Here is a 22,873-nt window from a genome sequence, read left to right on the forward strand (position 1 = left end):
GACACGCAGACACACACGTACAGACACACACACACACACACACACACACACAGACACACACACACACACACACACAGACACACACACACACAATATTTGAAACAGAAATGCAACGCTCAGATATGGAGCAGTAGTTTTTATGATTGACAAAGTGACTGTCTGTGACTGTAAAAAAAACAGCCGTGTGTGTGCGTGTGTGTACGTGTGTGTGTGTGCGTACATGTGTGTGTGTGTGTAGGTGACACACGGACTCCGAGGCAGTGGCAGAGATGAAAAGCAGAGTTGGAGTGAAAGAAGCAAGACGGCAAACAACAATAACGAGGAGGCAAAGACATACAAAGAGCCCACAGCTGCTTTTACAATAAAGCACTTTATTGCCAATTATAGAAGACTAAATCTGAGGGGCTGCACGAAAATGTCTTAATGCAGCAGGTGGAGATGTGTTTTGGAAAATTATGCAATAGGTAGCAGTGGATGACTCCAGTGTGTTTGTGTTAGTGCTTAATCACAGTTTGAGCCTCAAATGGCGGCAGAACGTCACGCTGCAGAACAATGAAGGGAAACATCTCTCTCTGAGGATTCACAAACAACAACCGGAAAAATATCAAATACATTTGCCAAACACAGTCATGTGACAGAATTCACACAACAGGCGGATCCCCGTGATATAACAGCTGGAGATTAGTTGTGGTCCTGAAATGTCATGTCTCTCCACTGTGATCGTTTACCAATACGTATATGATAGCAATTTAATCAGTCATTGTTATTTACTGACATGAAACAAACTGTTTATAAAGGACAAGTCACGCTATTATTGAAAAAGAAAACTAGAATTACCAACTCGTGGTTGTATCCCTCCGCCACTCAGACTAGTTTCAAGTTACATCCCTGTGTATCTGAGTCACAGAAAATATCAACCATTTCTGTGAAACTTTGTCGTAATTGCTGCATTAAGTCATGAGGTATGGCTAAAAAGTGTTTTGTGACGTGACACTGACCTTGATCATTAATCAGTTCATCCTTGAGTCCAAGTGGACATTTGTGCAAAATTTGAAGGAATTCTCTCACAGTTTTACTGAAATATTGCGATCACAAGAATGGGACGTACGGACAACCTGAAAACATACTGCCTGTTCAACAATGAGACAGATTCCAGACTGTATTTTATATATACTGTATATATACATATATATATATATATAATACATAATTGCGAATTATTAAAGTTTGATAGAGTGTTTCTATGTTAACCAGTGCAGCTTTTCTAGCTTTTACAGCACTCGTCATGTGACGCTACTCAGCCAATCACTGTGAGTCGAATCAGTGAGTGAGATACACACACAGGAGATGAGACGATAGACAATGCCAGAGAAATAAGCGAGATATAAGAGGGACAAAAAGAGAAAAAGAAGGTGTTAAAGCTGTTCAACTGTAAATATGTTGAGGTTGTTTATTATAAAATGAGACTGTTAGATGTGAAATGGAGTTAAAAAAAAAGAAGAAAAAGGGAGCTACACTGAAGCTACCCTTTGTAGGACTATTTGATTTTTGTAAAATTAATCTTTATTTTCAAAGCTCCGTTATATTCTTATTACAGTTCTTACTCTTATTTTCCTTGAAATGAGACAAGGACATATAATCATTATTATTAGAAGTTATTTATAATCCCTCCACTTCTAGTGTTCTGCCAAAATACAAATGAGAGAAGCTTTGAGCTGATACAAGATTCACACTTGAATCAACCGTCCCTGTGGTTTATAGCAATTCAATTTTAGCAGCAGCAAGTGCAGCGTGGACACGATTGCCCAACGCTCGGCTGGAGGAGGTTTTTGGGGCCTTACTCTTCGTCTGTACAGCTCATGTAGCTAAAGCAGCATGTCAGCAGAAGCTTCACTGCTCTGTCGGAGTCTACACACACAGGACGCCCTCGTGCACGGTGATGAGTGTAGGTCGTCCACTTTTTAAACAGCGTCCACAGCTCAACGCAAATCACTGTAGATATGCGTGTAAAACAGAAGGCAATAGACTTGAAGTGTTAACATGGGGTTTAAGTCGCAGTTACACACATATAGCATGGGTATGGTCCTTCATGATACTGCGGGCCTTGTGGGTGCACAGCGGAGGCGAGAGAAACACTGAGGATGGAGATCCGGAGATTCATTTCCAGTCAGAAATGCAGATTTTCAGGAATGCTCTCACAGGTGTAGAACATGGTGAGGACGGGTAAAGGGAGTCAGCACAGGAAGTGCTGTGTGCAGAGTACAGAGTGCTGTCACGTATGAGGGAACTTTGTGCTGCTGACCCTCTTCACAGCGGTGCAACTAATGGTCAGTGGTGTGTGTGTGGTCAGCGTGCCTCTTTCTGAAGTCGTCAACAGCGTCCTCGGTTTCCTCCAAGTTCAAGGGAAAAGGTTGATGGTCTTATACTGTGCTGCTAGTAGCTCCACCCCTTGAGTCCCACCACTGTGGTGTCATCAGCAAACGTCATGATACAGTTGGAGCTGACAGATGGTACAGACACCCTTAAGGTGGATTTGTTGTTGTGCATTAAGGGTTTACGGTGTAGGCTCAGAGCGAACCCGTGTACATGCACCTCCTCAAAAACATAACTCCGCATGGAGCGACAACAGAGTGTCCACATGGAGTGATTGGTCAGTTTGGACTGCTTGTTTTTGTCCAACAGGTTTTTGATGCTGAAAACAGCCATCAAAGCCATTTTTGATGCAAACAATCTTCTAACCAAAATGACCAAAGAACCAATTACTCTTTATTACAACCAATAAATAAACGTGAAACAGCTCAGCTGTAGTCTCCTATTCAGTAATGAGACAAGGTGAAACTTTAGCTCAACTCTATACAACAAAGTCAATGAAGGAATGTGGTCTCAGTTACTGTGGGGAATGTAATTAAAGCATAATAATTTCTGGTGATAACTCATCTGTCTGACACTGAGGTGGTACGATCCACGAGTGAAATCTCACTAAATTATCACTCAAAATGCAGCTGATATCGGGAGAGGGACTCTCGGATGGTCCCTCGTTCCAGCTTCAAGCACCTCGAGAGGTTGAAGAAATACAACCATCTGTCATCATGAAACTAAATTCTAAGTAGGGTTAGTGATATAGATAAATGATATAGGAATTTAATAGAATTTCTAATTTGTTTTTTGTTGAACGGAAAGCACAAGAGCAAGTTTCATCATAATTTATCTACCAGATTGATCTAGAAGTCAAAAGAAAAAAATAGCATCACACGTGCTGCTGTTTCTGAGGTCAAGAAAGAACTTTGAACATTTAAGTGCGCAAAAAAAAAGAAAAGAACATAAAAAAAAGACAAATAGTCAAACTCCATCTGCTGACTGTGAAGGTCCAGCTGCTGAACACAGATTGTTTTCTCACCAACGTTCAGTGTCAAGGTTTGTTTTTATATTAATACTGGAGAACTTCATTATGTCAACTCTACTTGTGAAATCAAACCTATGCCCTCGCTGTGACGGGTGTGTGTGTTTTTGTTGTTGCTTTTTTAGATGCAGAGGTCAGTGATGTTTCTTGTTTACACCATGTGTGTTGCATTACAGCACTTCACACTGCTACTTAACCAACAAGGTTTTAAAAGCTTCAATATACAACAAGAGCAAGTACAGAGGAGTGTTGCTGAACTTAAATCAAATTAATAAAAGTTAAAAAATGTCACATCCTAAGGATTTTTTTAATTAAATGTTTTTAGTGTATTACTATGCAGCCTTTATAGGGATGTAATCACAGTGAACCTTGACTGAAATGATGAGAAATGTTGCTGCATGAAGTCACAGTTAATAATCATTCAAACAGCACAAAGGAGGTCGACCATCACAAGCTTGCTGACCATTTTCAGGTTACTCCAACTTTAAATTGAATCTACCACAAACCCAAATATCTGACCTTAGAAATAGACCATCATAGGCTGATTACTGGTGTTTAATTTCATTTAAAGATAATTCTAATATTGCCTCTCTCTCAGATGGAAGATACTATTTTTATTTTATTTTATTTTTTTTAGCAGTTGTAGGAGTTTAGACTTTCTTGTTGTTTGACGTTATGGTAGTAGACCTGCATAAATAGTGGCATAATTCCGATGTGTCAGACGTATATTGTGGTTTATGGTTCAATAGTTATTGCATTTGTCACTTTGCAGCTTAAATAAGTTGTAAAATACTAAGAAAAGACAGTTTCCATTTTTTTACTTCATACGTTTTGTGTGTGTTTTGAACAGTAGTACTACTCTGAAGCAGCCCGTTTAAACTGTTTGCATCAACCTTGTAGAACTGACTGAAGAACAGTTTAAATGCCACTTAGAAAATTCAATTGACAGCTGTAAAAATATTTCTGTTACACAGAGTTTCTTTCCATACCTGTGGTGTCCATGTTATGGCCAGAGGGACCGGCAGGTCAGCTGAGCATTCGGGAGCCTCTGCAGGGTGCTGTGGGTGCAAAAGACAGGACAGTTATGCACCCTCTTTTCTCTTTCTTCCCTCTCATGTAATGTATTGTAAACCCTGACCTTTGTGTCCATGAGTTTCTTTAACTTAGAGTAGATTGTTCTTGATTGTTTCAGTGAGTGTACGGCACAATATGACCATGTAAGGTGTAAATGTAAACTCAGACAAAATGAACTTTATTTACATCAACTGCAGAGAGAATCAGACATTTATCTGAAACAGGCCTTTCTCTCCACGTTTCCAGTTTATTAAGATTTTATTATTATATTGTAGTAAAAAGCCTCAGTTTTCTGATGTGCTCCCATTTTAACTTAATGTTGATGCTGTTTGCTGTTAATGTAAACAGTGCTTCCTCCAGGTTAAGCCATTTTCTTTCTATATTAACATATTAATATATATTAATTCTGTATAACACATATTCTATCAGTTCAACAAGTTTTTTCCAATCACTAGTTATTGGCTCAAAGGGGATAATCTCTAATGTTCCCCATGGGATTTTAATGTGAAATGTGCAGGAAGCGCTTACTTCTGTATTTCTGTTAAAAAGAGAAACTCTGAGAAACTGAGTTTAAGTTATTGTGCTATTGGACTTGATGCTGTTGAAATTAACATTATCATGAACTGAGCAGCTCAGCTATTAAAGTCCAGCTAATTTAACCTGTTCTCAAGGGCTTGTTACAGCAACTGCTTTTTATTTGTTTGCGATCATTAGTTGTAACTTGTCTTTTATTTACACATTTTCTGAAAACCGTAGCATCAGTGTCACTCAGTTTCAATATGAAGCCAAAACTTCATCAAGTCTTTAATAAGAAGCTTGTTCGGGACGTACGAGCCAGACTTCCTGTCTCCTTTCACCTTCAACATCACACTCCTCTCTGTCCTTCCCCCAGAGCTCTTCCTCTCTCACTCCCCTGCCAGCCAAGCCTCCATGTGTCCGTGCCAGTGCTGCCTCCTCCCTAGCTGTGCCTGGTGAGGGATGACCTGGCGCTGAATCTGATGGAAGCAGCTGGAACGCAGGGAGGACTCCAAGCTATTTTTACCCGGTGCCAGAGGAGAGAGGAGGGCCAGGTGGGCAGGTGGGCACAGAGTGGGGTCCCACCACCCTTCCTTGTCCCCAGTGGATGTCATCTGGGCTTAGGTAAGCACCACCTCACCATGCAACCCACCCACCATTCCCTAGAATATGTAAGACCACTATGGGATACTGACAATCCTGCCAGTTATTAGTTGCTCTGACTAAGATTTTAAGGAAAGAGTTTCGAAGAGGCAGGAGTGAGAGACATATCATTTATTGTACAATAGTAAAATATGACTTGAAAAATGTGAGTTACTATATCACTGACAATGTCTTTGCATTGAAGTAAATGAACATGATAACACAACAGTGCGGAGATGCAGGTTCATTCTGGTAAAAAGGAAAGTTAAGAACGAATGGCAGGTAGTTAGGCGCTAGCTAACACCCAGTGGATGTACACAGTCATCCAGCAGGTGATATGGGTCACACACAAACTAATACTCTGTACTTTGGTAAATTTAGGGGCAGGGGGGTGCGGGTCTCTCTCTGCTGTCTGTACAATGTTTTGAAATAAGATACACAAAACAGAAACACAATTTCTGGAGATACTAACTTTTTAAGTAGCTTTGCATGTTGCCAAATACAAGATTATTGACTGTATCTCATAATAGACAGGAAAGGTGGTGAGGCAGTGGAGGCCAGAGCAGAGGAAGTGAAGGAGGAGCAGGACAGGAGCACAGAGGAGAGGAGCAAAGTGCAGCTGCAGGAGGAGAAGAGGTAGGTCGACCAGAAAGATCAGGGTCAATAAGAGCATTAAAAGTGTATTTTCCTAAATCTTGAGACATCTCATATGTAAGATAGACAGATATTTCGCCTGCTCACAACTGTGCACAAATATAGTGCATGTACTTTGGCCTCAACAGCCCTTCTGGTGCGTAACCCTACATATAAAACTTCCAAGCTGGGGGTGCTTTCAAACATTTTTTTTTTTTTTTTTGCATGCGTGCAAAAAAGAAAGAAAAAAAAATTCTGGTGCTTCACCTCCTTAGCTACAGCTCCATCCTAGGGGAAACACTGCATGGTGTAAACATGATAAATCCACGGTCAATCCTCTCACAGCGCCGTCCTCTGCCCTGCTCCAAATCCTGAATGTTTCCACACAATCCACAGTTTGCCTGCTCTTTCACAAAACCATGGCTCATACTGTCCACGTGTGACCTGGTGTGACTTTCCCAGGCCTTGCGAAACATAATTTTCAAAATTCCATGACTTTTCCAGGCTTTTCATGACTGTATAAACTGTACGGTCTAAAAACATCTACAATTAAATATTAAAATCAACCAAAATTAACATGTTTTTCTGGGACAAAACCTCATTAAACAAAATCTGTCATCTCCGATCTGACAATCTGCAGATCTGTGACATACAAACACTTCAAACACCCTGTATTACAGTACTACTCCACCAGACTACATGCACCTTTGCCTCCAGTAGATAAAGGTTCGGTGTGCAGAGACAGCAGCTATGCAGATGAGTGTGGGTGTATTGGTTTTCTCTGTGAATAGAGGAAGCTTTTCCATCACACTCAGGACTGTGTATAGACATTTTATCTGTGCTACATCTTAGTCACAGCGAGTTATCATGTCTTTGCACACCCTCTCCAGTTTGACCTAGATTTAGGTGTGCAGATGGAAATCACTCATTCGCTATCAGCAAATTGCGTTTGGTAAAGTCGACCTGTTTGGATTTGGATTGGCTGCAGGTCAACATCAAGCTGCGGAGTTTTCCATTTGATGATGAGTAATTGCGAAAATTATTCAGTCCTTACAGTAAACTGTGTGTGTGTGAGTGTGTGTGTGTGTGAGTGTGTGTTACCTTAGACTTGAGTTTAATGGTGAGAATGTGCTGCCTTCCAGAGGAGTCCTGTGCCTTCAGTCTCAGTGTTCGAAACTCCGTGTCTATGGAGAGCAGCCTGAAGATGGACACACACAACACACACACCATAAATCAACATCCATCCGCGGAGAAGGGAACACACACAACACTGTAAACTGACAACTCCCATCATCCATCATTAATCACAGCAGCAGAGAGCAATATTGAGATATCAACTCGGCCGTCAGATTTATGACTTTGGGCACCAACACGGTGACATCAGGCTTCATCTCCACATCCACACCCAGATCCAGCTACATTTTCTTTCCTTTTTTTTTTTTTTTTCTTCTAAATTCTCATTTGCATTCTTCTCCAGCAAGTGATTTTTAATGCTTTCATGGTGGAATATAACAAACCCAATCATGTAGAGGCTGAGAGTATTATTTTCATGCTGAGTCACCAGAAACACAGTGGATTTTATGCTTTCAAATAAAACTGTAAGGAAACACACTGACTGCATGTACACTGCACAACAGCTCGTAATGTGAGCGCTCTTCAGCCGACAGGTCACCTGACTGACGGAAAAGAACTGGAGTCACAGTTCACGAATCATTGAGATGAACAGACGTATATTTAATAATACAAATTATATTCACATGACAATTAAAACTAACTGTAATATTAATTCATTTATATAAATGATAAACACTCCCCTTCAGCTCAAAAGGTTAGTGACAGTCTTCCTGCCCTAAGGATCTGCTTATCCTAAAATAATTCCATTAGTCTGGGCGACATCCACACTAATAACTTCCAGTTTTAAAGCACATCTCTTTTGCTACATTTACGCCTGCCGTCCAAACTACTGCAGTTTTCAAGCCCCTAAAACTGAGACTTTTAAAGACGCTGGTGGATGCATTATAGGTTAAATATGAAACTCTGGGGTTACGTTTTATTTTGGACGAGTGGAAACAGAGACTTTTGGAAACGATGCCGCAGAGACCCGCGGCCGCTCGCTGATTGGGTCTTATTGGTCACGACTACAAGAGAGATGAATGCGAAATGGATAATGAATTACAGGTGTTACTGACCTTGTCGTCTTTGCTTCCACCTTTAGTGCATTTAAACTTTGCATTTTAAAATGCTACAGCTGCTATTGCTGTTCCTCATTGGTAGTATTTTCTGCAACTGCGGAGTAGACCACTGCTCATTTGATATGCGTTTTCAGGTGGGGTAGTCTGGTCTGAGATTAGGTGTGGGCGATCTGGCCAGAAGATCATATGACAGTCTTTTTGAGTATAATTGCAATCCACAATTTGCATCCTGTTTTCACTCTGATTTTATTCAGTCAGTCAAAGTCTTGATCGGAAGTTGTGATTCGTGTCTTTCCCCCCTTTTCGTTGCATATGGAGTAGACTATTTGTTTGGACAGTGCTGTTATTTATTTATGAAGTGCTAAAGTTAAAAGTTTTGATTAGAAAGTTCAGTCCCTGCCCCAGCTTGTCCTGCTTCCCGTCTTCCTGCCTGCAGGCGGGTCACTCGTCCAGCGGATTGACTGTAACTCCACCGTCTTGACTACAGCTACCGACGGTGGTTCTTGTTCTGCTCAGGTGGAGAACTGGTTCACGTGCCGCTACGACGAGGTCGCCGAGGTTGCAGAACTAGGACGGCTGTCACCAGCAACAGTTAACGAGCTAACTGTTTAAAAGTTAACATGGTCTGGTTAACAGCAATTTAACTTCAAAAATCAAATATCTAAAAAAACTTCTGTAGGATTCATAAGACAAGTAGATCATATGCCAAAGTGAGATCATCCACGATATAAGATCGTAAGCTCGCGCACCGATAACAGAGCTAAAACGCTCGTCTGGAGGGAGATCATTTTCATTTTAAAATGCTGTTTTGAAAACCTATTAGTGTGGACGTCACCTGAGTTTCAAGCAAGTTATGCTTTCAGGTTGAAGTCTCATTAACCCAGCTTTTGCAGCAGCTGTTTTCAGTGAAAAAGCTGCAATGGAATGTTTGCTTAAAGACACCTTCACAGGACAAAACTGCCAACGGCAAGAAACCTCAGTCAACATCACTCTGAAACTGCTAAGGAAAGAAAATAGTAATAACACTGCAATGATTTTAGCAGTTACCAGAGTCTAATTCAAGCTGAAAATTATGCGTCTTCCAATGACCTTAAGGTAGTTTCACGTTTTCAACCTGTAAATCAGACCCACTCCATCCTGAGCTAATTATAACCTATTGAGTCTGAGGACAAAACACTGCTCTGGCCTAAGCATGCATCAACACTGCTGTCAGATTTACTGCCGCTCCAGTCCATCTCTAGTCTGCTGAGACTTGAAGACAAAATACTGATGCGAGACAAAGGATTTGGACAGTCCTCCTGCAGATTTACAGTATATTACGATGGACGCTCTGTGCTGAGGCTGACACGGCTGTATATCTGCTGAGGATTTATGGAGTGTGGTGGAGGGGAGTGATGTGAGCGCTGTGCTCAGGAATGACACACACACTTAGGGAAGTGATGGAATGATGGGAGACGGTGTCCGATTTGCCCGACTCATAAAAGCGTCTGCTCGTTCGCACACTCGCAATCAAACGCCGGCGAAGGGCGACAGTGTTGAAGTGTCATACGCGCTCTAACAACCACACATACAAACACATGATATCATCATCATGCCAATTCGACTCAGTGTAGCTTTCCTGCAAGCTGACCTGAGAGATAAATTCCTGCTACCACACTTACTCAGTGTATCCCCTCCATTACTACTGCATCTCTCCATCTCAAATTATCATATACACTCACACTCACTCACAAACACTCACAGACACACATTTAAAGGACATGTCAATACGATACTGATATCAGTGCTGCCCATCAGGCCGATAACAGGCAAAAATAATCTAGTAGCAGATGAGAACTTCTTGAACGGGCAACAACCAGGTTAGTTTAGGTCCACACACCGAGCACAGACCCCTAAAATAACAATCTGTGCAAACGGCAATAAAAACACAAATCTGTTAAGCAACACCGGTTAGTAGACAGGTGCGAGTGAAGAAAGTGACGAGGATCCGAATCAACGAATCAACAAATAAGAAGTTGAATTGTTGAAATAAAAGTACTGGTGCGTCACAGAAGGCATGAATAAAAGTATGCAGGTTCTCAAAAGGAAAATCTGTCTCACTTTAATCCTATTTCAATGACCCCTGGGTAAGTCACTGCATATCCTTTTTGTATTTCTGCAGTGATCAGTCTAATGGGTCTAATGGGCAAACACACAGTACAAAGGTTTTGCAGGTTCTATTAAATAAATATTATTATTAAGGTGTTATAATAGATTATAGATATATAATAGACACATTATAACACCTTTATAAAATATTTAATATTTCCCGCACATCCAGAACACACTTATGGGATAGTGTGGGTGACATATATATATGAGACATGTGTTTTTGTATCTGGAGCGAACAGGGAAAACGTCTGGAGAGAGTGAAAGAAGTAAGGCGCCAAAGTTAGTTTATACATGTTGAGTTCAGAAAAAGAAGTTGGAGGCGAACAGATTGGTCCTGAAAAGAAACAGCACTGGATCCACGGCAGTGGTTCGGGTTTTGCATGGAAGTTTTTGAACAAACAACAGTTATCTCCAAACTATATACAGCACGACCACAATGGGTACCACAAATTTGTTTCAACACCCTAAAACCACCCACTACAAAACTCTGCATGTCCTCACCCATACTCACACCAAATAAAACCCTGTTGCAGCCAGCCCAGAAGCAAAGGACTTTGGCTTCTTCACTTTTCTGTTATTCCACCAAAATTATTTTAAACATGAGTAAACCGACTAATAAAAGGCGATTGACCCTTTTCCACCATCAGTCGAGTTTGCCTTTCTGTTCAGACTGAGGACACAAACACCTGCAAGGAGTGACGTCATCACATGCAGTTACAGAACACACACACACAGACACAGTGGAGAGAGAGTGAGGTGCCAGTCCCTGTGCATACTGATAAAACAGATCTGTCACGTCTCATCTCCAGCTTGGTGCTGCTGTAAAAGTGTCGGAGCCTCAGTGTGAGGCGCTTCAATCTGTGATTGTGTGTTTTTAAAACTTATTTTGGGGCTGCAGCTCACTCTCAGTGTTTCTGGTGTAACAGGACCGTGCTGGACAGGTGACAGGTGTGTCTACAGTGTCTGTGCCCTGAAAGACGTCACAGCAGGAAAAGGTTAGAAAATTAGCAGGTTCATCCAGATGTTGTGTTTACATCAGTGTCGGTCGGAGCCAGAGCCAATAAATGCCAGAGTGTACTGCAGAGTAATTCCAATGCTGACAAAAGCCAGGTGTTAGCGGCGTCTTAGCGCATTTTTTGACCAGTGGAAAAGGGGCTTTGTGCCTTTGAGTTCTGGGTCTTTGTTGAGCTTGAGCTTCATAGAACTATACAACAGTATTAGCAGCATGTAATTTTTTCCGTTAAATAGGTGTTAAAAGACTTTGTAAGCAATAGTCTGGTTTGTTAAATACTGTTTTGTTAAGTTGAACCTGGCTGTGGTTTTTCCCTTTTTGTATGCAAGTTTAAAATGGTTCCAATAGAAACCACTAATGAATATAAATTAGACATTTTTTACTGCAGACATATGTTGCTGGGACTAGAATCATCATACTGGTGTGATTTTATGCATCAAAGGGTTAAATCAAGTGCTTTAGAGGCGATTTAATAATAATCAAGCTACATATCATATATACAGCCTAAAAATATTGCAATGTTATTTATAAGTCAAATGGCCCAGCCTTCTTTTCAAGTGGATATTAAAGTTGTAAAACAATAAATGTGCTGAAAGCAAAAAAAGACTAATAAGAGGCAATATTCAGTTGCAATTCGTAAAGTTCTTATTTGAATCCGTATTAAGAGAGGACAAATCAGACCACTACTGAGTGATCAACCAACTTTTAAGGTAGAGGTCTGTACAAACAGTATTGACAGTGAAAAAGTCATCGGCGCATCGCTAACACACACATTTCCATCTCCTCTCCTCTGGGGTCTCATGCCAGGATAGCAGGGACTAGCTGCCGCCCCTACTTGGCCATGATGGAAACAGCATGACAGTCAGATGTCCTGCTGGGAAGACTGATGAGAGCTTCCCATTTGCAACTCCACAGCCAAGTGAGCTGCTTCCAGACGGTGCACACCACGCACACTTTTACTTGCATGTGTGTGTATGTGTGTGTGTGTGTGTGCATGTCTCTGCATATTTTTTGTGTGTGTTGACAAAGTGATTCGTGACCAGTGTGATCAACAGATCTCACCTGGATTTAACTATAAGTCAATAATTAAAAATAAGGAAGTCATTAAGAGCTATTTGTTAATGTGAAGCTGTGTTGTTGCAACTTCTTCAATCAGTTTAGACAAGAAAAAAAAAGAGACAAGGACAGTGGAGATTTCCAGGAATGTAGTCACCTCAGTGTGTTCATCTTCCTTTTAGATAAAATACACAAAAGTAGAGAAATAAAACACTCATTTTATAAAGCACAGAAACACCTATTTATTCAATAGCCTGGCTCAAAGTCTAACTGGACTAATCAGGACATTATCATTACTTACTGGATGTAATTGTTATTTAAATCACAGGATTATAAGCGTAATTTATGAGATGGCCCAATAATGTAACAAAACCAAAGAAAGGGAAAAAAAATAAAAAATAAAAAAAATTAAAATCTATGTTGGAAACCTTCTATTCCCTCAGCTCTGGGCCTGGTTTGGCCCAACAGAGCCCTGCTGTCAGAGAGCCTCTATAACTGGCCTCAGAAGAGCAGCAACACAGTGTGACAGAGTGATAACACTGTGATAAGAAGAGGCGACGTTGGGTACGTACACCGAGAGGCTGTGAACATGGAGTGCCAGCTGTGCCCATAATGAGCCCCGGAGCTTCCCGGGCCACGTTTTGGGGCCACCAAGTGATGGCGGCTGACCTACTTGACCTCATTTTCCATTAATTAACACACGGTATGCCATCTCCAGCCAATTAAGATGACCATGCTCTCAAATGCAGAAATCGAGATGGCGAGAGAGAGGAGGAGAGGGAAAGACTCACTTTCCTAGCCCAATCAGCAGACAGCATTACAGCTGAAAACCCCTGGTGGCTATTAGCACGGCCCATACAAATTAAGACGCCAAGCGAAACTCGAGTGCTTTGGAGATTGAGGTTCACTGTGTATAATGTCTCCTAACCGTAACATGACACTGAAAATGATGTTGGTCTCATTTCCAGCATAAAGCATACCTTCACCTCCCCTTCTCCTATTAAAACCTGAGACTCTTCAATTAGAGCCATTTGCATTCCGCTAATATCATAATTGTAGCCATGGTCATTAATAGGAGAGTGGAAAATGAGTGTAGTAGTCAAGGCTTAATCCAAGCTGGGGGAGAACAGATATCTTCCCGCTAACCACCACCACCACCCCTCATCCTCCCTCTCCCCCTCCCCCTCCTTCTCTCCTGACGAGTGAGACGACGGTATTAGCTGGGCCTGTCACCGCACGTGGGCTGAGAGTTATTAAATGTGACCTGGATTTAACTTTAACTCAATAACTAAAAATAAGGGAGTCACTAAAAGCCATTTGTTAATGTGGGGCTGCGGTGCTGCAGCCTCCTCAATCAGTTTAGACAGCTGGGAAAAAAAAGACGAGGACTTTTCCACCGCCATTTAAAGCAGTGGACTATTCCAGGAAATACACAAAAGTAAAACTTCTCTTTGTAGCTGTAGCAGCAGTAGAGCTGCTAGCATCCTCACCACTGTCGCCAGAATGCATGGGTTTAAAAACACTAATATAAAAAAAAAAAAGTAAAGAAAAGAAGGTACAGAAAACACCCAACACCCACAAAGAACTACCCTACTTGAAGGTCTGGGAGCAGTCGAGGTTGGGAGACCTGGTGGTCAGCCTCCTCCCAAAGGTCTGGAGCATGACCACTGTAAAGGGCAGCCCTGTATTTCTGTCTATTAAAAACACAAAACCAAACCAAACACAAGTCCCATCTCCCTACCTATATCACAGGACCATAACAAAACAAACACCTTCCACCTCCCCAGTACTACACGCTTATCCCACTGACGGATGGTCCCGTCTCAACAGCCGCTACCTGTTTTCTGCCTAGACCCTAAATTAAAAATAAATAAATAAATAAAAAGGAGAAGGAAAATTGGAAAAAAAGCAAACATCAATACCTAACATCCAACTATGATGAAAGGAAGGAAGGAAGGAAGATAACATTTTTTTTTATATACACAAACACACACACACACACACACACACATTTTTCTCTCTATTTCACTCCCCCTGTTCAGGGGGCGGGACGCTCCACCAAGGCAATGGCAGGGTAAACACTGAGCTTGTACAGAGAAAAGTTAACACACAGTGTTGATGTGTAGATCATCATGAAACGAGCTCCATCAGCAGGTATGTCTGCAGGCGAAGGAATTCTAGTACCATGTACGTGGGGAAGGGAACAGGGAATATCATTTGATTATCACTTGATTCTTGTTATGAGCCAATTTAAACAACTATTTACATTTAATGGTGATTCATTAAGCAGCACTGCAGCAGTAGTTTATTGTTGTAACACTGATCATAGCTACATTTCATCTTTAAGGACTACTTTCAAACCCAGATGAATTATCTCTAAATGTGGTGCAAATGAAAATACAAGCTTGCAGAAGATTTCTTTGCAGGGCTGTAATAAGGGCAGGTTAATGTGCTTGAAATTTGCAGCCAGTTAATCTCTAATGCATGGAACCTGAAATCTGAGTGCTGCTGAGAGTTTGAACATCGCAACTGAAATAAGGAACCAAATTACATTAAAATTCAGTTTGTTAGACCTCTCTCTGTTGTGCTCTCTCGTTATCTCTCACCTCTTGTTTCAACTGAAGAGTGAGGAGGACAACAGATCACATCTGAACCAAAGTATAAAGGATGTATGAATATACATTTACATTCAGCAAACTTACTTGTTCAGTCTGGACATGCACTGATATACTAACCCTTACTGTTAACATCAAGACCACTTACTGTTGGTTGTGGCCAAATACAGCGAAATTAAAATTACTTTTAGCCACAACACTGTTGAGTGGTCATCATCCTATGACCACTGTGTTCACTTATTAGGTATAAGTAAACACAATATTTCCAGGTGTCATCGATACCTAATAACCCATGGACATAGTTTGTCAGACGGACTGCATGTACTGTATGTAGAAGCACGCATGGATGGAAAAGACATGAATGGAAACTGACCACAATATATGTAATGTATTATATGTTTCAGGTATAAGTGATGATGCAACTAACCAGAAGTTTGTCACATGCCAGCATACAATGTACAGTAAGCAAAGCAGTAAAAAAAAAAAAAAAAAACAAACAAAAAAAAAACTGTATATATGTATATGTAATCGATATGATGAAATATATTTTTTTTTCCCCAATATTATGAAAAATATTGCATTTGACCCAAGCCTAATAGGGTCATTTGGATTAAAGTGATGCAGACACTAACTGAAGTATCAACCTCTCAAACTATCCAAAACAGGAGATGTAGCTAGCGTCTGTGTTTAGCCTCAGCCTGATGATGATGTAGCGTCTCAATATAACAGCTCTGCGTTAGTTTAGAAATATTAGATGTTTCATATTTTAAAATCAGAATTTGAGCATTTCCAAATGTTAACTTGGGTGGCACGCTCAGACCCACCCAGGTAGATAAAATCACTCACTGTCAACTTAGGTAAATCTAATCAAAACAATTCATTTTTGGCCACACTGCTGCGCTGCAGTAACAGAAGGGACTAGGGGCTTCTCTGTGCGCAGCCACCTACAGTTGCTAGCCTCTACCAAAAGCTTGCCAGTGAGGTGTTTAGGTAAATTGTAGCTACACAAAATAACCTGGGTTACACTCTCCTACTCTAAACTGCACAAGTCTCAGTCAAACACTGCACCATCCACAAGTAAATTCTCAACCTGTGGGAAACACTGAGCATACCATACCATGTATCCACTGATCAAATAAATTAAACTAAATCATGAAGACTAGTTAGATTCCACTTTCCCAAAACATAACCTCACAGCATTTTGTAAGAGCAGGGAGCAGCTAGTAATGTAAGGCCTGATGATGTAGCGTCGAGATGCAGCAAAACTTGAGCCCGGCGCAACTTTTGCAGATGTTTCTGATTTCTACAAACAATGTTTAAATAGCTTATTGAGAAAATAACCTGCAGATTAAAATTTATTGCACCCCTGTTTCTGAAGACAATGGCTGTTTCAGACGGATAAACATTAGATTTTAGTTCAAATTATAAATCAAATATTTGGGAAATTATTAGCGGATTACCATAGCATTGAGTTGATGCTACTGTTAATCAGCAAAACCAAAGGCACAAACAACACAGGTCAGCTACCTGTCAAAGTGACATGTCGAGCTAGCAAACACAATGGCCACAGCCAACTGTCCCAACATTTGACAAAGTTAGTTGAGAGTTTGTAGCTACTGCTTGTTTAACAACTGGATCTAGAGCCGATGTAAATGCTCCTATAGAGGCCAACTTACTTGTCCCACCCAAGGGTCTCCATCTCAGAGATGAGCTGCGAGTAATACTGTGGAGGTGGAATGGAGCTGCAATCAGGACGGCTCTTCAGACCCACTTCCTGCAACGACAGAGAGAGAGCGTTACTTAGTTTGAGCCCAGATTACTATGCACATCATTAGACAACTTAACCATCATCTTTCTGCTAAAAGCAACAAGATGAATACAGCAAAACCGAATCAGGGTTGATAAGTCCTATGCCTTTGTTTGGTGTTAAGCATAAAGGCTGTTACACATTTTATTAATCTAACAAAATATATATGTACATATGTGCCTCACAGTCAAGGCCACTGATAGTGCCTGAAGCTTCCTGTGTACTTCCCAGTCTGAAAGCAGCAATGTCAAAGTGAACGTGTTAACCACTGTGACATTATCCTCCTTACCACCACAGTCTTCAGCTCCAGCATGAAACTGACAAGATCGGCCGACTGCTGCAGCCTCTGTGAGAAGTCGAAGAAAGGAGAAAAGACATCCTTGAATGTGAGGATAATGAAGTGACAGTGTCTAATTTTTTTTTTTTTCCTCTAGCCAGCCATTCAAATCAAACACAGTGTTTGTGATTAATGGGGGCTGCCACCGGCTTTAATAATTAATGATAGCTTAAAGGCTGTGAAAATAATGAACTTTGCAGCCCGGGGTGAAATATCAATCTCATCCAAATAACCCTGAGGGGCCACATAACAAATAGGGACATTTTCCAGGCGATGTTAATTAAACAGTGAAAAATATTTTTCTCTGCTTCTGAGTGAGGCACGCCTAATGGGTGACAGAGAGTACAGCAGCGACGCCAGGCATGATGCAGCGAACACAAAGGAGCCAAAATGACATGACTAAAATAAATAAATAATTAAATCAAACACAGCACAATCAACATGATCTCAATCAAAGCTGGCTGACACAACACAACAAAAATATTATGCTGCAACAAGCAGCAATCTCGACACAGGGTTTGGTGCTGTGTGTATTGTGTGGAGTTTACCTGCTTCACTATGTGCTCATAGCCACGCAACAGGTGTTTTAGCTGCCAACTGCAGTGCAACCTACAATGCAATGTTATTAACAGTTACATCAACTCTAAAACAGGACATAACACACATATTCTGTGACTATGCAAGGATTTAAAATCAGGAACACTCCTTATAACACTAATACTGTACTTTCTTGAAATGTTCATTGGTGACATCAACAATATGTCTGGGAAGGATCTCCTGTAAAGAGAAGGTTAGATGATAATATGTACCTGGCCTTTTTAAGCTGACAATCAGGTGGCAGATGAATTCTCAATCTGAGGTCCTGTTCCTGGAAAAACAACATGACAGGAAGTTAAATGACAAATGTGTTATATTTCTATATATTTTGTAGCACCAGCAAGCTGCAACATTTTAAATCTAACTGTACAGATTAGTTATGTAAGTTAGTTATGAATAAAGCTGAAAATGAACTTGCAGAACTCCATTCAGAAATTGGACAATATAACGTTTCTTTATGTACTGGAAGAGCAACGTTCAGGGTTTAACTTAACTTTAGACCACGTCTGAATCAACGACATAAACTATTCAGTTCGGCATTAAACCAGCAGTTAATATTATATCTAAAATAATAATAATATGTCCTGAACATCATACAGTTTTTAGCCGGGCTGTTACAATTAATTTATGCTAACACTGACACACTGCAAGTAGTGTTGGGTGCAAATGTCAAAATAAAAGGCGAATTTACGTGTAGTTCCTGAACATTAGTTAAAGTCTTATGTTATAATTAGTCTAACACACAAGTAGTAGTGTCTAAAACTTTAAATTTATATTTTTTCAATGCACTTTGGAGAGTCGTTCTTGTGGTGAGTTACCTGTACTGTGATAAATCCGTCATAGATAGTTTTCTCCTTGTTGAGAGGTAAAAGTAATGGGTTGTCTTTTACCAATGAACTCTCCATGGAACTTATCAACGTTAAACTTTCAGTCAAACGAGGAGTTCTGCTTCCTTAGCTAACGTTAGCAAACCTGACATGCTAGCAGTAAGTTACGATTTTAAAAAGCTCAGTAACCTGAACCAAACGTGAATTTAAGTGCTTCAACTAATGCTAGTAATATCACTCCTCAAATACGTGACTAGGTTTTAGCTAGGTTTGAAATAGTGCGCTAAAACTCCACATCCCTCCAGGAAAAACATATGTCGACGTCACGCAGCTGCGTTCACTAACTGTCAAAAATATCGGAATTCTGACCGAATCATGGTGGTGTGGTGTTTAAATGTCAGTGTGTTAATTTGAGTAATTTTTACTGTTGTATCATGTGCTCTTGTGTTTGCTAACTGTCAGTTGCGATGATTACAAGGTTTTTTTCAGTCATTATTTGTATTTTTCAAAAGTAGCTTACTTCATCTGATGTAGAACTGAAGACTTTTGTGTGTGTTGCATTAGTGTAACACAGACATAGCTGTAAAAAATAACTTTTTAGAGCAGCTGTCTACTTAAAGCTTCCTTTTCTCCTGCCTTTCTCTAGCCTTACATATTTTTTATTTATCTATTGGTCTTTCATTGTCCCCTGCTCAGGTTATTACTGCTGTTGTTCCAGAAAGGAGAATTTCTGTGATCGAAAGCTAGCAAGATGAATAACCAAGCACAAATTATTCTGCTAAAATAAGCCATAAAATGTGATAACAGGTAAAAGCAGGGTGAGCTAACGCGTGGCCTAAAGCAATGAAACTGCAATAGAATTGAAATAATAATAGGAGAAAGAGCTTTTTTCTCATAACAAATGGATATAGATTTATGCAAATTACAAATACCCCATTATGTTGAGGTCTTTTAGGTGTCATCTTAAGTTTATACATGTCTCTCATTAAATTTCCTTCTCACTTTTGTCCCACTTTCTCTTTTTTGTTTCTGAAATAATGTGATAATGTTGACAATAAAGACAGACATGGAGAATAATTCCTTATGAACAAGTGGTATTTTTAATTTAATAAATTAACATAAAAGATAAGTTCAAAAAATTTTGTTGAACAAACTAGGAGACAGGTAGCCCAGTTTGGTACTGTCTCACTGTCTCATCCTGCTCTTCATCAGTGCTGGAGCTGGTAAACCAATATAAATCTGCTACCAACCACTAAGTATAGATAAATGTAGGCTACCTAAATCTGATAAAGTGCAACATACAACCACTACTTTTCAACGGGGAGCATCATCCTGCATGGGGGAAAGGCGTTGGGCAGTGATGGACCAGTATTTTACAGGCTTTAGGTGTTTAATTGCATGTTCACAAAAGTATGTATGGATTAATACTTTTTCAAATTCTCTGGAGTGACCTCTCTGCTGGACTCACCATACAGTGTGTTTGCTGTTGGTCTAGACTTCAAAGGTCCGATATAGTCTACAGGTAGATGTCCATGTGTTGTTTGATTATAAGCAGGTCTAGGTTCTTTATTAATACTGTGAAAGTATCAAAGCGCTCAGAGAAATGCAGCCACAGCCTGTATTCAGAAACTGAGCCTTAAAACCAGCCGTCAGGACTTCTGGAACTTTGTGATGTCACAACGAAACAGTCACAGCCCTCAGCTATGCCCCCAGTCCGACCCACCCACACCCACCATCCCACCTTGCAGGATTTTGTTTGACAATTAAGGCTCAACATTATCATTAATTTTGAGACATGTTTCAGACCACCAGATAAATTTAAGTTCAATATTCAATTTTCTTTTATGTCTGCTTTGGTCTCCACCAACTCCTTTAGCTGCTAAATGCTCCACTTTGTACTGACTAGGACTCTTGTTCAGATTTGCATGACCACAGCCCAGCTACTGAGTATTAACCTGTATATTGTTGTTTGGGCTACAGACAACCTTTAACATAATTAATGCTGTAAGGTGGTTTAAAGAGGGAAAACGATCAAATGGACGCCTCGTGATTCTGGCTCATGGTTATTGTCTGTTAACTTAAATCTATCACCCAGTACCCCCCCGGTTACCCAGTGTGCATAAAATTGCCTCAACATATGGCAAATGGAACTCTGGAGATGTGGCAAATTCCTATTCTAATCCAATCAAAATATGATTACTACAAAAGCACACTCCAACAATGCTTGCTTGTCTTTCAGTTTCCTTTGAGCCCCATATTCATTCGTGGAGCCGTGAGAGAGAGAATAGGAATGTGTGATTATACTGTATAGAGCCGGTGAGGGGAGTGTGTCAAAGCATGCATGCCACACAGTGTGCCTGGAGAGATTGATGTTTTTGTCATCCACCTGCTTCAAAGCTGTAAAAAGCCGGCTGATGCAAATACAGAAACCTAGCCAGGCAGACTCACAAACAAAAGAGAGAGAACCTCACTGCTCCTCTTTGCACATCTGTTTTGGAGGAATATCTGAGTTTCTGTTGTGACGCACACTGGGCTCAAATGAACACTGAATCTGACTCTTGTGTCTGGGAGTGGGTAAGTGTTGAATGCCCTTTTTTGTTCTCTTAGAAAAATGGGAACAATTTAAGGATTTTTTTTTTTTTTTCTTCTGTTGTTTCTTTTGAATACAATGCATTAGCACAGTGGCAGTGGGAGAGAGAGAAAGAGAGAGGCAGCTGCGGCACTCTTCTGTCCCTCTCTTTCTCTCTCTCTCTACATGTCTTTCTCTTTGGCTCGCTCACTCGCTCTTGTCACATAGAGTAAATCTGCAGGCGTGCAGTGCGGCCGGCTTTAATGGCATTCCAGTTGCAAAAAGGGCATCAAAATGTAGCATCAGAGGATAGCAGAGGGGCAGATGCATATAGGCGGTGAGCTCTCTGTCGTTTTCTGTCTCTGTCTGCTTCTCTCCTCTCTCTCTCTCTCTCTCTCTCTCTCTGCCTGACCGTTCTCCCTTCCACTGCCTCCAGCGCTGGGCTCCGTTTGAGAGAGGAATGATCTATGGTGCTTTGTTTATCACTGGCCATGGTCACTTCTCTGGAATGCAATTGGCTGGAACTACACCGTGTGGGTCCTGCACCCTGCGTCTCTCTCTCTCTCTCTCTCTCTCCCTCTCTCTCTCTCTCTCTCTCTCTCTCTCTCTTTGAAGCAAGACATGAGCGGGGGTACCTCGTCCGACGTGCCTTTTTATCTCTCTCTCGTTCTTTTCTTCTTGTTCTTCTTCTTTCTTTTTTTTTTTTGTACGTGGCGTTTTGCATGTATCTGAATGATAATGGGACATATTGTTGCCTGGAATGGGGATTGATTGAATGGCTTGACAGTAAAATATGCTGGAAACATTCAGTAGTTTGTGCATGCTCAGTTGTAAATTATCTTGTGTTTTGTCCTTTTTGAGCACCATTTTGAACAAGCACTTATCTTTTTTTTTTTTCTTTTTATGTGTGTTTAATCTAAATAATACTTTGCAGGATTTCTGACCACATTGGGAGGGTTTGAAGCTTTTCATCAAATATCTCAGACTTTGGTTTTTTAAAATGTGTTTCAAACATTTTTCTTTCATTCTTTCTTTCTTTCTTTCTTTCTTCTTTCTTTCTTTCTTTCTTTCTTTGCCTGTGACATTTTTATAAAAGATTAACTAATATATTGACACAGCAAAAATTAAACTCCCCTTCCTTTTTTAGCCTTTACTCTACATTTTACCCACATAGGAAGTTTGTATTTTTAAGATGAATTTCAACTCCTTTTTGAACTAGCATAATGTAACGCATTGTGTATGTAATGCATGCATTCACGTGCATACTGTATTTGCTTGAATTTACTGTTAACGCGGCAGCATGCCTAAAACCCGGCCAAACATATTTATGTATATGATGATTCTCCCTTTACATACATTATATCACAAATTGAGTGAAGCAGTCGCCAACTATCACTTTTGTTTTCAAGTGTGTTTGTCTGCGAATATGTGTATGTGTGTATGTG

At 40.5% G+C, this 22,873-nt stretch overlaps 1 protein-coding gene across 2 annotated transcripts in view; it reads right to left on the reverse strand.

Annotated features, from left to right (window-relative positions):
- The window catches only part of fancl (FA complementation group L), a 32,168-nt gene extending 13,003 nt beyond the window's left edge, over positions 1–19,165 (reverse strand). For both annotated transcript variants that reach the window (XM_023425927.2, XM_023425926.2), the window contains exons 1-7: positions 18,851–19,165; positions 18,245–18,303; positions 17,984–18,044; positions 17,388–17,444; positions 16,968–17,065; positions 7,367–7,463; positions 4,390–4,458 (exon numbers count right to left, since the gene is read on the reverse strand). In XM_023425927.2, coding sequence (XP_023281695.1) covers positions 4,390–4,458; positions 7,367–7,463; positions 16,968–17,065; positions 17,388–17,444; positions 17,984–18,044; positions 18,245–18,303; positions 18,851–18,937 — 528 coding nt within the window. In that variant the 5' untranslated portion in view covers positions 18,938–19,165. The remainder of the gene's footprint in view (positions 1–4,389; positions 4,459–7,366; positions 7,464–16,967; positions 17,066–17,387; positions 17,445–17,983; positions 18,045–18,244; positions 18,304–18,850) is intronic.
- Positions 19,166–22,873: the final 3,708 nt, after the last annotated feature.

This window comes from Seriola lalandi, unplaced genomic scaffold (genome assembly GCF_002814215.2).
Source record: "Seriola lalandi dorsalis isolate HSWRI2012SDOR001 ecotype SW California unplaced genomic scaffold, Sedor1 jcf7180002054795, whole genome shotgun sequence".
NCBI classification, from domain to species: Eukaryota; Metazoa; Chordata; class Actinopteri; order Carangiformes; family Carangidae; genus Seriola; species Seriola lalandi.